Source organism: Pogona vitticeps, chromosome 10, assembly GCF_051106095.1.
Source record: "Pogona vitticeps strain Pit_001003342236 chromosome 10, PviZW2.1, whole genome shotgun sequence".
NCBI classification, from domain to species: domain Eukaryota; kingdom Metazoa; phylum Chordata; class Lepidosauria; order Squamata; family Agamidae; genus Pogona; species Pogona vitticeps.
Window position 1 is genome coordinate 15,743,318 of NC_135792.1, and position 16,606 is coordinate 15,759,923.

General features: G+C 43.1%; 1 protein-coding gene across 2 annotated transcripts in view; it reads left to right on the plus strand.

The window, feature by feature from the left end:
• PSKH1 (protein serine kinase H1) overlaps nt 1-13,872 on the plus strand; it is a 78,458-nt gene extending 64,586 nt beyond the window's left edge. For both annotated transcript variants that reach the window (XM_020811001.3, XM_020811002.3), the window contains exon 3: nt 4,436-13,872. In XM_020811001.3, the coding sequence (XP_020666660.1) occupies nt 4,436-4,753 (318 nt within the window). In that variant the 3' untranslated portion in view covers nt 4,754-13,872. The remainder of the gene's footprint in view (nt 1-4,435) is intronic.
• Nucleotides 13,873-16,606: the final 2,734 nt, after the last annotated feature.

The following is a 16,606-nucleotide window of genomic DNA, read 5'->3' on the forward strand; positions in this document are numbered from 1 at the left end:
CATTATATTCTGATTAGCAAGTGAACTAGATGTGGGCTGGATAGAATAAGTGTCAGGTGGGATATGCAGTTGGTTACAGAATCGTACTCAGAGAGTGGTTATTAATGGCTCCTTCTCAAACTGGGAAAAGGCAACAAGTGGGGTACCGTAAGGCTCAGTCCTGGGCCCAGTGCTCTTCAGCATATTTAATAATGACTTGGATGAGAGGGGAGTCCTATCAGATTTGCAGATTACACGAAACTGAGTGAAATTGTGAATACCTTGAAAAACAGGAATAAAATTCAAAAAGATCTGATAGGCTTGAACGCTGGACTGAAAACAGCAGAGTGAAATTTAACACAGGGATAAGTGCAAAGTTCTGCACCTGGGGCGGGCGGGGGGAACAAATCCAGAGTTACTAAATGGGGAATACTTAGTATTCAGTAATATGAGTGAGAAGGATCTTGGAATTGTTGTAGATCAAAAGCTGAATGTAAGTCAGTAATCTTTCAGGGTCCGGGTTGTACATGGATGCCTTCAACAATGGAGGCAAGGGCACCAGGACCCAGCCAACAGTGCAGAGGGTCAAGCCCAAACTCACACATGGACCAACTAGCCAGGATAGGAGCACAGCAGCGGAAACTGGAACATCGGGCCTGGAACCAGGCGGCAGCAGTGCAAGCACTGAGCCAAAGTAGGAAGCAGGAATGCAGGGTCAGGAATACCGGAGTTCAGAGCAGGAACAGAAACCAGAGCAGGAGCACCAGGGCTCAAGAGCATGGGAGTACAGGAGCAGAAACATGCCAAAGACCTATGTTGCTGAGTTAGCCACTGGGAGGGAGAGTCCTTCCTTAGGATGGACTCTCCCTCTTAAGGCCTTCCCTCAGGACTCCCAGGTGGCCCTTGTGAGAGTCCCAGCAGCTGCTGCCCCGGCAGGGCTTGATCTACAAACGCTGGGCTATTCCTAGAACCAAGCTGGCCTGAATCCTGCAGCTGCTGGGGTGTTGGTGCAGGGGAAGCCCTGCCACCACCCAGATCCTGACATGATGTGATATTCTAAAGAAAAGGCAAGGGTTATTTTAGGCTGCATTGACAGAAGTATAGTCTCCAAATCACATGAGATGCTAGCTCCCCTCTATTCAGCACTGGTTAGGCCTTATCTAGAGCAAGGGTCGCCAAAGTACAGTATGGCCTTTTTATCCAGCCTGTCTGTACGGTTGGGAGTGTGCATGGGTGGGTGGGAGTGCGTGCATGCGTGCATGCGTGTGGGTGACCTGGAATGCATGTGGGCATGTGGGCAGGAGCATGGGCACGCTGGTGGGCAGGTGGGGGTACGTATGTGAATATGCACATGTTCCTTCGGCCCTTGAAAATATTGCAAATATATTATGTGGCCCTCCATGTGAAAAGTTTGGAGGCCCCTAATCTAGAGTACTGTGTCCAGTTCTGGGCACCACACTTTGAGAAGGATAAACTGGAGGAAGTTCAGAGTAGGTCAATAAGGATGATTAGGGGACAGGAAACCAAGTCCTAGGAGGAAAGAGGGAAGGACCTGGGCATGTTGATAAAAGACTGTGATGGGACTTTTCAAGTACAGTGGTGCCTCGCTTAACGGGCTCCCCATTTAACGACGAATCCGCATAACAACGAATTTTTTGCGATCGCTTTTGTGACCGCATTGCGATGGTTTGGAATAGGAAAAAATTGCTTTGCGATGATCGGTACCCTGTTTCGCATACCAATCATCGCATAGCGATGATTTTCCAACAGCTGATTGGCAGTTCCAAAATGGCCGCCGGGTTAAAAAAATGGCCGCCTGCTGTGTTTTCGCCCGGATTCCTCGCTTACCGGGCAGCGAAAATGGCAGCCGTATGGAGGATTTTCGCTTAAAGGTGAGTTTTAAGCCCATAGGAATGCATTGAAGGGGTTTCAATGCATTCCTATGGGCTTTTTAAAACCGCATAGCGACGAAATCGCTTTGCAGCGATTTTTGCTGCACGGATTATCGTCGCTATGTGGGGCACCACTGTACCTTGAAAGGTAATGGGATCTGTTCTGGATTATCCCAGAGTACAGGACACATAATAATGGTCAAGCTATAAGAAGCCAGATGTAGATTGAATATCAGGAAAATCGTCTTAACTGTTAGAGCAGTATGACAATGGAACCAGTTACCTCTTGGGAGTTGGTGAGCACTCCAACACTGGAGGCATTCAAGAGGAAATATGACAAACTTCTGTCAGATCTGCTTTGACTTGGATTCCTCCATTAAGTAGGGCTTGGACTCGATGGTCTTATACACCCCCCTTCCAACTCAATTGTTCTGTAATTCAGTATTAGCTGTTCCCATACAGTTTGGTTTTTCATTTGGTTTTTGCTATGCTATCATTTGGACAGTGTTTCCTAATATATTACTTCTGAGTTGATGGTTTCATTTTTTCCCAACCATGGTTATGGTTGAAAAAAGGCATTTACCTCTAAAGCCATTTACACAGCCAACGTAGTAGTGGGAGTTTTTTCCTTTTAGAAATTTGCAATTGTGACTCTGATATTTCTGTGACCTCTTCTCTGGACAACATGTTAAGTCTCCATATATATGTGCGTTCTCAAAGATGATGGTTCCCCTTATCAGGAGAAAGGTGAACTATGAATAAAACAAATAATAAATAAATCTACATTCACATGTTTTTAAAGTGATTCTTAAAACCTTACTGATTTTTGATGTAGTTAGGAGAACTGAATGTTCTGTCTTTATTTCTATCAAGTATTCATGGCCTTCCTAGAATTATCATTCCCTTTGCAAACTATTGAGTCTTGCATTTTAAGACCTGCTTTAGTAGAAGTCAGTTGGGATATAAACAAATCATGGCATGATTTACTAGGAATTCCTCTTGCAGCATTTCTTGAATTATAGGGAATAACAGTAATTTTAATGCTTTCCCCTGCACTGTTTCCTGCTGAAAGCCACCCACCCAATTCACCCCAGCTTTGTTGCAGTGGTTTCTTTTTGTTTTAAACCGGAGAAGAATCCAAAATCCACAGTGCAAACATATACTTAGCATCCTGTCTAGTTTGATCATCCTTGAGCAGATCAGTTAAAGCTCAGTTGAAATTCATCAGGTTAAAATCTTGGTTAGCCAAAAACACATACTTCAGTCAGAATGAGATTCTGTTGAAATAGAGTAATCATTCTCTGTCTCTGTCTCTTTCTCTCTCATGTACACACGTTCAGGAGTGTGCACACGTGCACGCACACACATCTGTTCTGCTGATATTGTTCTCTACTTCCCATTCTAGTTGTAACACCCTGATGTACGGGTGATCAAGTTTGCCAGGAACTAGACCAAGAGACTGGTAAAATCATTGCACGTGTAAGCTCACTAGGGTAATTTTCTATTCTTCAAGAGGGTAGCTTAATTAAATCAAGCTAAAGATATGTACAGTACAGCAGGTGAAGCCTCCAGTACCATAAACAGATCAATAAACCTATTTGCCTTTGCTGACTACAAGAGATTTCTAATTACTAGGGCTCTGTACTCCCCATTTCTCTTGATGCCAGAGTAATTGAAAGGACAAGAAATCCAATTCCTGCTTGTTTGAGAGTTTGTTTCTGTTTAGTTCTACTTAACTGGACTGGTAGTGCTGACTTGCCTGTTGAGGCTGAAATTGGTAATTTATTTCCAATTGTCCTAGTTCTTTATCCAAAAATTGTAGGAGTGTTTGTGTATTGTGTGGGGAGGTTCATTATGATGTGAACCAGCATAATTTATTTTTGTACTGGCTAAAAACATATAACTTGAAGGTTGGCCCACAGTTCTCAGTTCTATTCTATATAAATCCCGGACAAAGAATTAACTTGATTGGATGTACAGTATTACAGCAGTCCTGTATAGGAAAACACTTTCAGTTTGTGGGTTTAAGGAAATTAGAAATGTCAAATTGAATACTGTACTTAAAAACACATTACTGTTGATACCCAGAATTACATGGACACTGTCAACTCATTACGTGAGAGGCCTCAGTATAACATTCTGAGCCTTGCAGATCCAGTGTTTTCTAGCCAAATTCTGCTGTGTTCCTGAGGAACAGTGTATAGGTTTGTGAGGCTGGTAAAGGTATCTTTGTGGCATGTATTAATTAGTCTACCATGTACGGAGGGGGGAGGAAAATCCTTACATGTGGAATATTAACAAGGTGATAGTTCTGTCTGTACCTGTAAAGATTCTGAAAGATATTTTCAATTGTAGTTCTTCATGTATAGCTTGAAGTGATACAGTCTAGCACAGTATTGCCATTTGTTTCTGCTGAATGTATTGCCAGAGCAACTGATGTAGAAGTGTTTTTACATTTAAAGCGAACAATAAGCTTGCTCGCTACCAATCCAGTAATAGAAGAGGTGTTTATTAACCAAGTGATAGCAGATGCTTTCCTCACACCTCCTTATTTCTTTTTTCAGCCATGGCCCAGTGTTTCTAACCTTGCCAAGGATTTCATCGATCGTTTGCTCACAGTGGACCCAAGTGACCGGATGACAGCGCTCCAAGCCTTGAAGCACCCCTGGGTGGTTAGCATGGCAGCCTCTTCTTCCATGAAGAACCTGCACCGCTCCATCTCACAGAACCTGCTCAAGAGGGCATCCTCTCGTTGCCAAAGCACCAAATCTGCCCAGTCCACGCGGTCCAGCCGCTCCACCAAATCCAACAAGTCCCGGAGAGTGCGGGAGCGGGAGTTGCGAGAACTGAACCTGCGTTACCAGCAGCAGTACAATGGCTGACAGCTAGGCAGGAAGCGGCCTGCTGCCCTGTTCTTTCTTTTGTTGTTAGACGTGGTCTGCACTGCGTTGTTGTAAGCGGGGTGGGGGTTGTGTCTGGCACTCAGCTGCCCTTGTTGTCCATCAGAGACCCACCTCCATCTCCACTGTTGTGAAGCAAATGGAGCTGGTATGAGGTACTTTTCCTGGGGAGGGTCACTTACAGTATCTACACCAAGATCTTAAAAATCTCTCTTGGTCCTGCTCTGGGAAAGATTCAGCACATGTTGCTTGAAATACTGGAGCCAGAGAGAATAAGAGAGACCTTGCACACCTGAGAATCTTTGCTGCTTCTCTCTGTTTAGTGACTTGAAGCAGATGAAAGCTGCAGGATATGGTGGATGAGCAACGTGGAAGTTCAGTTCTGTATGCACTTACTTGAAAGTAAGCCTCATTGAATTCAGTTGGACTTATTTTTGAGTGGGCATGGGTACGAGTGTGCTGTTGCTCTTGATGGGCTCATTATCAAATACCATTTTGAGTGTGACTAGGGCATTTCTGGATACACAAAGAAACGGCCAACTTTCCCTGTCACCTTTAGCCTCTTGCACTGTATTAAGCTAACATTACCCAAAGCTTCTAGTAGCACTATGAAACATCAGTTTGTGGAGGCACAAGGAATCTGACAGCTTGTGTATGTCTTTGGGGATCCTGGCTAATTTGTCTTCAAAATGGTTTTCGTTTTTATTCAGTCTTACACTTCATGGCAGTTTTCCACCATCTATCTGTAAGAGAGCCATTGTTTGAGTTTGATGGGAGAAAATAAAGATTGTCAATTGTCACATCATTTGTGGCAAACTTCAATATAACTATGGCTGGAGGAATGGCTGTACCTCAATCAGAGCCTGGAAAGTTTGGACTATCTCTTCAAATCCTCTAGTAGTTAGCATAGCTGAAGGATTCATTTTCAATGACAATTCTCAGTTCTAGTTTTTAAAATGTAACAGTTCCAAAGTCTGTCCTTAACTACACAAATCTGGCTACAAATGGCTTAGGCTGGGGCTTTGTCTTTCCTTCTTATCTTCCATGTACAGTACAGTGTTCTTGTTGCTGCTGTGTGCTGTCAAGTCAAAACCAACCTATAGTGACTTAATAGGATTTTCAGTGTAAGTGAGATATTTAAAGAGTGGTTGTATCATTCCCATCCCCACCAGAGTTTTCCATAGCTGAATGGGAATTTGAACCCAGGCTTCCTGAGTCCTAGTCTGTTACTCTATTTACTACACAACATTGGATATGATTTACACTAGAAGGACCTTATTGCTTTTTCCCATTTAATACCAGGATGAATTCTTGCCAACCCAGTCACCATTCTGACTCAACAGAAGCACTTCTGTGTGATTCAGTACCAGAACATTGAAAGTGTTTGATGAAAATTTGGTGCCTTTTTTCCTTCTGTCCCACATCATATGTGCACATCACATCAGTGACAGTGATAGCATCAAAGGTACCTCTCTCCCATTAAAATCTTGAAAGCTTGAGTGGGTTCAGACAGATGCTGCTGCTGCAGCTGGTGCAGTGGGGTGCAGACCCTGCAGCTTATGAGTCATTAAGCCACAAAGCTTAAAGGGACCCAAAGATAATCTACACTGCGCACCCACCCTCGTCTGTGGATTAACCCACTTTTTCCTAATTTTAATGTACTGTGAGCAGATAGCCAGAGAACATATGTAGTATGACTAACACCAGAATTGTCTCTTAGAGTTGTGTACTAATTCAGAATTCAGGTTATACTAAATAATAACAGTGCATCTCCAGAAACACTAGCCAGTCTGGTTGAAATATGCAGCCAGATGAGGTGCCATTGAAGAATTGTGTATATAGAAGAATTGACTATGTCGCTTTAGACAACAGGTGGGAGAATACCTGTGGTTTTCTTCCCAGTGGAAAAACATTTCCATGTCTCTCCTATGAGCTAGAGTTTTTTTGTTTTGTTTTTTATTTAAAGTATAATTCTTTGCAGAGAGTAGATAAAGAAATTACATTCCCCCATCTGTAGTGTGAAGCTGTACAATACATTCTGCTAATTTCTTTGTGTTGTTTGTGTAGAGAAGGCTGTAGACCTTTAGTGCCCTTTAATGCAATGGAAAACCCACCCTGCAGCCTTTCCTACATTGTCCCTGTAAGAGAAGCTTCTAAATTAATATTTTTCTGCCCAGTTCTTGTTTGGCCCTTGCTGTACATTACAGGAACCAGCTCCTTCCTTCCTTATGATGGCACATACTCTTTTAGAGAGTAACACTTTATCTGAGGGTTAATATGTTAACAGAAATCAGCTCAAGGATACCGTATCAATTACAGTAGGCTAATGGCTGTATCATTTGAGTAGTTAAATTCTGTTAAGTTTTATTAGCACTTATCAAAACTGGCCCTGTTTTACTGAAATGCCGATTCATCAGAGGTGGTAAGAACAGGAAGTGCCAGAGGTGTTTTGGGGAATAACATTGTTGCAATCTAAGATGGGTGCATGTGCGTCTCTGCCTTCCTGCACACAGCTGTCTTCCTTCTCCGTGTAGTGATCATGTTATGTTCCGGTCGCGAGGGAACCCTGTGCGTGGGCGGGGGGGGGGACACAACACGCTGGGCCAGAGTTGGCCAAAGAGAGAGGAGGAAGCCCACCAGTGGGACTGAAAATTAGAGGGTACGTTAGTTGCAATAGATCAGTTTTTGCATGCTTCTGTGTGCATTCCTTCACTGCACAAAGAAGGACCTGGGAATGCTGCACTAACTATGACTTCGAGTTGCTTGTTGGAAAGGATCTGGTTTAGCCTTTACCTTGTTGAGGTACCAGTTCTGCATGGGAAAGGTAGATGTAACATGCTGCTTCTGTGCCTAAGAAGATGTAAATTAATTCTGCTACAGTGGGATTAGTTTATCTCTATATTCTTCCTCTTTCTAGTTCCATTTTGTGATGAATCAGTTCTCAGTCCAGAGTGACATCTAGTGGTTCAAGAATTCAGTCTCTTAGGAACATAAGAAGCTCTTATGCTGAGTTAGACAGTTGGTCTGTCTAGCCTACCTTTTTCAACTGACTGGCAGTGTTTCAGGCAGGATTCTTTCCTAGCCCTGCCTGGAAATCCTTAGCATTCCTCAGTGGTCTCATCTAAATGCTAAACAGATCTGACTCTGATGGTTGTTGTGGGTCATGAACTGCATGGAGAAATCCAATCTCCTGAAAAAAGGACAAAAGCTGTTTCCACAGCTATAAATACTCAACTATCCAACAAGCTGCACTAGAGCACAGACAGAGTTCTGACTCCTGTACTCTGAAGATGCCAGCCACAGAGACTGGTGGAACATTAGGAAGAAAAACCCTCAGAACACGCCAAACAGCCCAGAAAACCCGCAACAAGCATCTGATCCCATCCGTGAAAGCCTTCGCGTATACATAGACCTGACTCTGCTTAGTTTTCAAAATCACACAAGTTTGGTCAGAATTGTTTGATGGTGATAACCAGCAACCAGTGAGCTGGCCTTTATTGCTGCTTGATTTCATGCCGTGCCATTGGTTTGTTGCTTGGCATTTAGATGCACATAATTGCACATCACCAACATATACCCTCTGCTGACCTTGTAGATTCATATAATTTATCTAGTGTGGGTAGAACATTTCTCTGTCTCTTCTCTCCTTTTCTTACTGTTTATTTTGGGTTGAACTCTATTTTAGAAAAGAGTTACCCTAGTATTAGTTTAGAAAGGGGTTACTCTGTTACTTGCAGGAGTCCCTGTTACCAAAGCATACAAGTTGAGGGATTTGCTGTACAGTAGGATTCCCATATCCATGGGATTGGTATCCATGATTTACAATAGCCCTATATACAACATAAAAGGAGGCAGGCCTTGTGGCTTTTGTCTTACCACCTTGTACGTCGTATGTAGTGTTTGCTGCTAACCACAATTTCAGACTTGCATGATAGATTGTGGAATGGGGGTCCTATCTTATCTGAGGTGGCTACCTGCAACATTACTCATTGGTGAGCCTGTTGAAGCTGAGGTCCACATGATCACTCCCAAACACCCTCTCTGCTTCAGTGTCTCTCACTCTCCCTCCCCCCATGAGGAGATGGCTAGAGAGTTAGTGAAGGAAAGATCCATCAGAGAATAATCTAGCTGTGGTTAGGAGCTTGATCAGGAGATAATGCCAGTGCCTTAAAAGATTGCCCCCCCAAAAAAGAGGGGGGGCTTTTAATATTAGGATCATTGGTGGATCTCACTAACCCCTTGGTGATTTCACCAGGGGTCAGTTTGCAGCCTTTTTTAAAAACAAAAATTGAGGCCATCCAATGTGACCTGGACTCCATGGACAGTTTAGCCGATCAGATTGGGATCCTTGGTGCATCATCTCTGTTAACCCAGTTGGTTCAGTTCCAGCCTGTAACATTGGAGGAGGCGTCCGGGGCACTGGTACACTGTAGACCTGCTTCATTGCCCGAACCATGCCCATCACGGCTCCCGAAAGCTGCTGACAGCGGTTAGCATGGATTGGGCAGTAAATATCAAATGCTTCACTGAAGGAGGCTTGCTCCTCTCTTTGTGTGAAGGAAGCCATCATACGGCTCATCCTAAAATGACTGAATTTAGCAACAAATAACTTAAATAATTTTAGGCCCATTGCTAACATCACCTTCATGGGCAAATTGATCGAGTGGGTGGTGGCAGAACAGCACCATATGTACCTGGAGGAGGAGTGCCAAGATCCATTCCAGTTGAGGTTGAGGCCGTGGCATGGAACTGAGACAACACTGGTCACGCTGCACAATAACCTTTTAAAGAAGCCTGACAAGTGAGGAATGACCCTGTTGTTGCTCCTTGATCTCTCAGCGATTTTTGATACCATCAGCCACTGTATCCTCCTGGACAGGTTGTTGGGGGTGTGGAGTGGAGCTCTGGCATTAAGCTGGTCCTGACCCTTCCTTGAGGGTCACGTTCAGAGAATACAGTCTGGGGAGGAATTGTTGGTCCCATGTACCCTCAAGTATGGCGTGCCCCAAGGATTGTCGATTTCCCCAATGCTTTTTAACATCTATGTTAAACTGTTGGGAAAGGTTGTCTTGAAATTCAGAGTATGTTGCCATCAATATGATGCCTGGCCTCAATTCTGGAATGGACTAAGGTTAAGAGGTTGAAGCTGAACCTGGATAAGACAGAGTCCTCCTTCTCAGGGGCCCTGCAGACAGGTTAGGGAATTATCTCCCCAAGTTGGATGGTGTAACCTTCCCTCCTGGGGGTCAAGTGTGCAACATGGGTCTTGGAACCAGCCCTTTCATGGGTAGCCCACGACCAGGTCTGCCTTTAATCAACTGAGGATGATTACCCAGTTGTGCCCCTACCTGGATGGGGAAGCCCTGAAGATATTGCCGCATGCATAGGTTATCTCAAAGATAGAATACTGCAGTGCTCTCTATGTGGGGCTTCCCTTGAAACTGACCCAGAAGCTTCAGTGGGTGCAGAATCCAGTGGACAGGTTAGTGTTGAAAACGAACAAGTTGATAACATTTCCCCAGTCCTGACAAGCCTGCCCTGCCTCCCTGTGTTGTTCTGGGACAGGTTCAAGGTTTTGGGTTTGTTCTATAAAGCCCTCTATGGTTGGGGGACCTTGCTACTTGATGAAATGTCTTTCCCCAAGAACACGCCACCCAATCCTCTCAGGCCATGCTCTGACCAAGAGAGGCCAGGAAAACATCTACTAAAAACTGGGGTTTCTCAGTTGTGGCTCTGCCCCTGTGGAATGGACTCTCGGCAGAGCTGCACCTGACGCCTCCCCTCTCAGCCTTTGAGAGGATGCTCAAAACAAGGCTATTTACTGAAGCCTTGGAGAGCATTCTCCCCTAATGCCTTGTCTTGTCTTGTTATACTGATGTTGCCTGAGATAGTTTTATTTATGAGTTGAGACACAGATCATTTTTGATTTATTTGATTATTGGTTTATATGTGTTGAGCTGTTTCCATGTTATATATTTATATTTTTTATCTAAACCACCCAGAGCAGTGCCCAGCACTAATAGGCAGTATACAAGCTTATAAATTAAATAAATAAATGACAACTGACGATAATGACAGACAAGTTGGTAATCATTTGGATTTTTAAAAAATCTCACATTTCTAGGCAAAGAAATATCATAATGGCCCACTTGTGTGATTTCTGGATTCAGCTGATGTCAGCTTACTTTACACTGTCCTGTTCCAGTTTTCTTTCCATAGATAAGACGATCTGTTGTGTGTGTTTACTAATACAAGGAACATGATGGCAGTGCTTGGATAGAGAATCATCCCTAGATGTTGAGATCGGTCTCTATCTTGCATCACCCCTTCCCTCTCTGTTGAAACAATAAATACAGTAAATATACTGGAACTTAGCAATACTGTGCTTTAAAAGCAAAAACAAAACTCAAGATGGGGTGGGATGAAATCCACTGGTCTGTTGAGGGATGGAACCAAGGCAATGGCAGCTTTGCTTTATGGGCTGTTTTGCTAACGGAAGAGGCATTCCAGAGTTTTGACTGGCAAAGGGGTTCCAATTGACTGATGGCAGTCTCCATTTAGACAAGATCAATTCACTTTAAATGTTTGCTGTTCACATGCTGTGCTTGGGCAAATTCTTCATGCTAACTATTTATCAATATGTTTGCTAAATAGGAAACAATTTTGAAAAGTTAGTTGATGGCTGGGGGATTCTGGGGTTTTTCAGACTCAAAACTATTTTTCCCAAGGTATCTGTTCCACTATTTGGGTGGTATTTAGGTGGTGTCATAGCATTTTAGTGTCAGCCAGAAGAGGTAAAACAGTCTGTTCCTCTAGGGCAAGGAAGCTGCCTTTCCCATATCAGTAAAAGGGAGTTGGGTAAGGTTGAGGGCTATAATGTCTGTTGTGCCTTGAAGCTTCCCAATGAGGAAGACTCCCCGTGGAGTCTCTCCCTTAAGTCATGTTAACTCCCAGGGAATGTTCACAGATCTTATGATGGCTGCCTTTTCTTATATCAGGTGGGCAAGGTGTAGCCTCTCAGGTGGAGGCTCTTGCCAGCATGGTGAGATTGAGTTGAAGACTAGCAACACACCTGGAGGACTGCTGGTTGTTCATCCCTGCCTTACACCCACCAAATAGACTTTGCATAACATAACAAAGGAATAACATAACAAAGGACTTTGCATAACATAACAAAGGAACATTTCCCCATGTTTCCAGTCCATTTTCCTATCCTGAGGGGGAACAAGAGCTCCTGCTCAGACACAGCTTTAATAGCCACCTCTGTCTGCAGTTGATTCCATTCAGCAGTTGTGGCCCCCTTTCCTTGAAACTGACATATCCTTGCAGCTGAAATTCACTGTGACTGCAGCTTCGAATTCTGCATGAGCTGATCTTTATGCTTCTTTTAATACAGTCCCTGCCTTTTAAATGGAAAGGGACACTTTTCAAGACTCCGGGTTCCTTTTTATTGAGAGCCAGCATATACAGTATTATATGACACAAATGTTTGTCCCAGTTCCTAGTCCAGTATGACTCGCAATGTGTGGGAGAGCAGTATATGAATGCATATTTCTTTGTCTGTGTTCTGCTTATACCTTTTGGAAAGTTTCCTTTGCTACATGTTTAATATCGATTTTATTCTGTGTTTGCCAGGCGGTGCCAAACCACTTAGTCTCTCTAGTTAAAATCCGGGTTTAAGTTGCAATCCTACGACAAGGTATGGAGAACAGAAACAACAAGTAATGCACATCTAAGGAGTCTTCATGTTTTTATATGTATCCCCTTCCCTCCCTTCTCTGTGTTCTACTACAAACTGCTTTTGAAACTTGGGACAGTGTTAAAATAAGTTTGATATGGCATGTGCGGTCTGTGCTTCAACCGGGGGTGGGGGCAGATCTTAATATAATGTCTCACTGGACACCTTTAGATTCTTGGACATCCCTGAAGCTGCTCTTGGGATTTTGCCTCTAGCTATCAATTACTCATGAGCAGAGACATTGCAAAGAATCTGAAGTTTTTTTAATTTATTGAGTGGCTGGTCTGTACCATTGAAAATATCCTGCTTGCCACTTGAGCAGGCCCCGTGGATGAGCCATCATCTGTCTTTACTTCTACATCCCCTGCTTATTTCCTCCACCTCATTTTTGTTCAGTTGCCTGAATGTTGTATGATGAAAGGTCCAATACATGTGCAGAGCTTGAGAAAATGTACATTTTAAATTACAAGTCTCAGAATCCCCAACCAGCATGCCATGCTATTGAGGATTCTGGGTGACATAGTCAGAATTTTCATAGGACCAGTTAAATAAGTAGCTTTCAGATTTTCTGCTTTCATGGCCTCTTTCTAATCCAGCTCATTTGTAGAGGATTGGCACTTGCTGAAAAGACATGGTGTTCAAGTGGTTGTTGAATAGGCTTAATGGGACATTTTACATGATATATATGAGATCCATACATACAAGAGCTACGAGGGACAACACACCTATCACTGGCTGCGTGTTCTTGGGGAAAATTGGTAATGAGAAGCAAACTCTCTTTTAAGGAAGTCTGTTTGTGTTAGTGATTTTCTCACTGAAGAATGGGTAATAAGCTTTCAAAGAAGCTTAGAGTTCTCTGGGATCCAGCTGAAATTCATGTTTTAATAAACAAAGTACAAGTTTATTGTGCTCTGGTTGCCTTTAGACTGTGGAATGTGACTGCTAAGCATCCTCCTGACCTTACCTTCTCCCTATCCTGTGAATGTCTCAATCTTCACTCTAGAGTGCCTCTTGGAAGTCTTCCATGGCAAGTTTTGAGAAACTTGCTTGGTTTTGCAGACACCCCCATCTCATCATGTCCAGGTTGCCGAAAGGGGTTATTCCATGTATCTCATCTCTTCTCAAGGAACAATAGACTATTTTAAAATTTCTTTTTATTTCAAGTATTCATGTCTGTGATTTTTGCCTTTGGTACATTTTTTATTTTTACATTATGAAATCTCTACTTTTTAGAGTGTGATTTTGATACTGTCAATTAACCTGTAATGTTGAAATTAGTGTATAGAATTATTTATTTTGTTTATCCAGGTTGTTTTTCAATTTGTATGTGTATTCTTTTTATTCAGTAAAATGTTGATTTTCACTCAGTGGTTGGTGGATTTATTTTGGCCAGTAAGATGTTGCTGTGATGGATGCATTGTGGTTGAGGAAGGCAGGGACTGTGACTTCTCCGTACTAGAGATGCCAGGTACTCTTTTAATAGCAAAGTGCTGTTAATGTATTGGCTCAAGACTGTGACCAATGAAAACGTTCTAAGACAAATCAGTAAATACTGTACCAAGGAAAGATAAAACACATAAAATGTTGTCATGTAATGAGTAATGAAAAATGCAGATTGTTATAATTGATTGTTCAAGGTAAAATACGTGGGGGGGAAAGTTCAGGAGAAAGGTTTATTCGCTGAAGAACATGAAAGACTGGCTTGTATGTTACACAACACTGTTTATAGCTGCTGCATCCAAAGTTGTTATACCCATAAGGGCATAACCACTGTGCGGTAGCAAGGTGGTTATATAAACTGAATCTATTCCAAAGATACTTTATTGACAAAGGAAGAGAGCTGAGAGTTGCCAATGAATACAAAAGGTATTTGGTATCTTTTCAAGTCTTTTTGACCTGAAAACAAATTCAAAAATGAAGACAAACTCATGGCATGTTTTCTTTGTTGGTTGAAAAAGGCTGTTTCCAGAGCCAACAAGAGTTGCAGTGCGCCCTTGAACATAGCTAGAATGCTACATTAACATGTATCACAAAGTGGGGTTACAGGGAAAGTTTTTATTTTATTGCTGGGCAGGAAATAATATATCTTACTATTTTGATCTACTATTTTGATCTAGGTATGACTCCAGATGTCATAAGTGGTGCCCCAGGAGACTATCCCAGTAAAGGTCCACGTTGAGCCTTTCTGGCACACAAGAGAATCACTGGAATTACAGTGTTGCCTTGCTTGATGAGGATAATTTGTTCCATTCAAATCGCTGTTAAGCGAAATCCTCGCCAAGCGAAATGAAAAAGCCCATTGAAATGCACTGAAAACCGGTTCAATGCGTTCCAATGCGCGAAATACCTCAGCATCCAGCGAAGATCCTCCATAGAGCGGCCATTTTCCTGTGCCTGTAATGTGAGGAATCCATCCTAAAGCACAACGGGGAGCCATTTTACACAGCGGGTGGCCATTTTGAAAGCCCAATGACCAGCTGTTTTTGATCGTCGTTAAGCGAAAAATCAGTTCCCGAAGCAGGGAACCGATCATCATCAAACGGAAAAACCCCATTAAAACATCGTTTTACGATCACAAAAAATCCATCGTAAAGTGGATTCATCGTTAAACGGGGTAATCATCAAGCGGGGCACCACTATCTTAAAATGACAGCTAGAGCATGTTTTTTCCTGTTGCTCCAGAAGGGAAGCCACAGGTTACATAAAACAAGATTTCAGCTAAACATTGGGAAGAACTTTGTGTCACTAAGAACTGTAAACAGCCTCAGAAGTTGGTGCATATTCTTTTGTTGGAGTTGTAAAACTGAAGGGGGATTTAGCTGTGCATTGTCTGCACTGACAAGAAGCTGAACTAGATTACTGTTGGTGTACCTTCTGTCTCTACTATTGGAGAATTTACTAATTTTTATGTCAAGAAAATTCCCTAAGATCCTTAGGGAAATCACTGTCTCAGCATATCTGCTAATCTTCAATACATACATAATAATTCTGGCTTCCTTTGCATTCCAAAGATTGCTCAGATAATGTACATAAATACTTCATGAGCTTCAGGAAAGCACTATATAAACAATATAGCACCAAAAGCTGCTGAGAAAACTCCACAATTGGGGATAAGGTCCTCTTATGGATTGAGAATTAGTTGAGAACCAGGAAACAGAGAGTAGGTTTCAATGGGCAATTTTCACAATGGAGAGAGAGGTGAAGAGCGGTGTGCCCCAGGGATCTCTCCTGGGACCGGTGCTTTTCTACCTGTTCATAAATGACCGGGAGACAGGGATAAGCAGTGAGGTGGCCAAGTTTGCAGATGACATGAAACTTTTCCGGGTGGTAAAGACCAGAAGGGATTGTGAAGAGCTAGCTCCAGAAGATGGCAAATGTATTTCACTATAAGAAATTGTAAAGTAATGCACATTGAGGCAAAAAAAATCAAAACTTATCAGCTGATGGGTTCTGAGCTGTCCATGACGGATCAGGAAAGAGATCTTGGTGTGCTGGTGGAAAGCTCGATGAAAGTGTCAACCCAGTGTGTGGCAGCAGTGAAGAAGGCCAATTCCATGCTAGGTATCATTCAAGAGGGGATTGAAAATTAAAAAAGCCAACATTATAAGGCCATTGTACAAAATGCTGATAAGGCCGCACCTGGAGTATTGCGTACAGTTCTGGTCGCCGCACCTCAAAGAAGACATTGTGGAACTGGAAAAGGTGCAGAAGAGTGCGACTAAAAGGATGACTGGGCTGGGGCACCTCCCTTATGAGGCAAGGCTACAGCGTTTGGGGCTCTTTAGTCTAAAGCAAGGGTCTCCAAACCTTTGAGCATGAGGGACACATTGTATATTTTTCACATTTTTGAGGGCCAAAGGAACGTGTGTGTGTGTGTGTGTGTGTGTGTGTGTGTGTGTGTGTGTGTGTGTGTGTGTGTGTGTGTGTGTGTGTGTGTGTGTGTGTGTGTGTGTGTGTGTGTGTGTGTGTGTGTGCGCGCGTGCGCGCGAGCGCGCCTATCTGCCTGGACGTATGTACGCACGCAGACATGCACACACACCTGCCTGCCCGGATGCCTGCCCGCCTGTCTGCGGGCTGAAGGGAATGGGCCGGAAAAA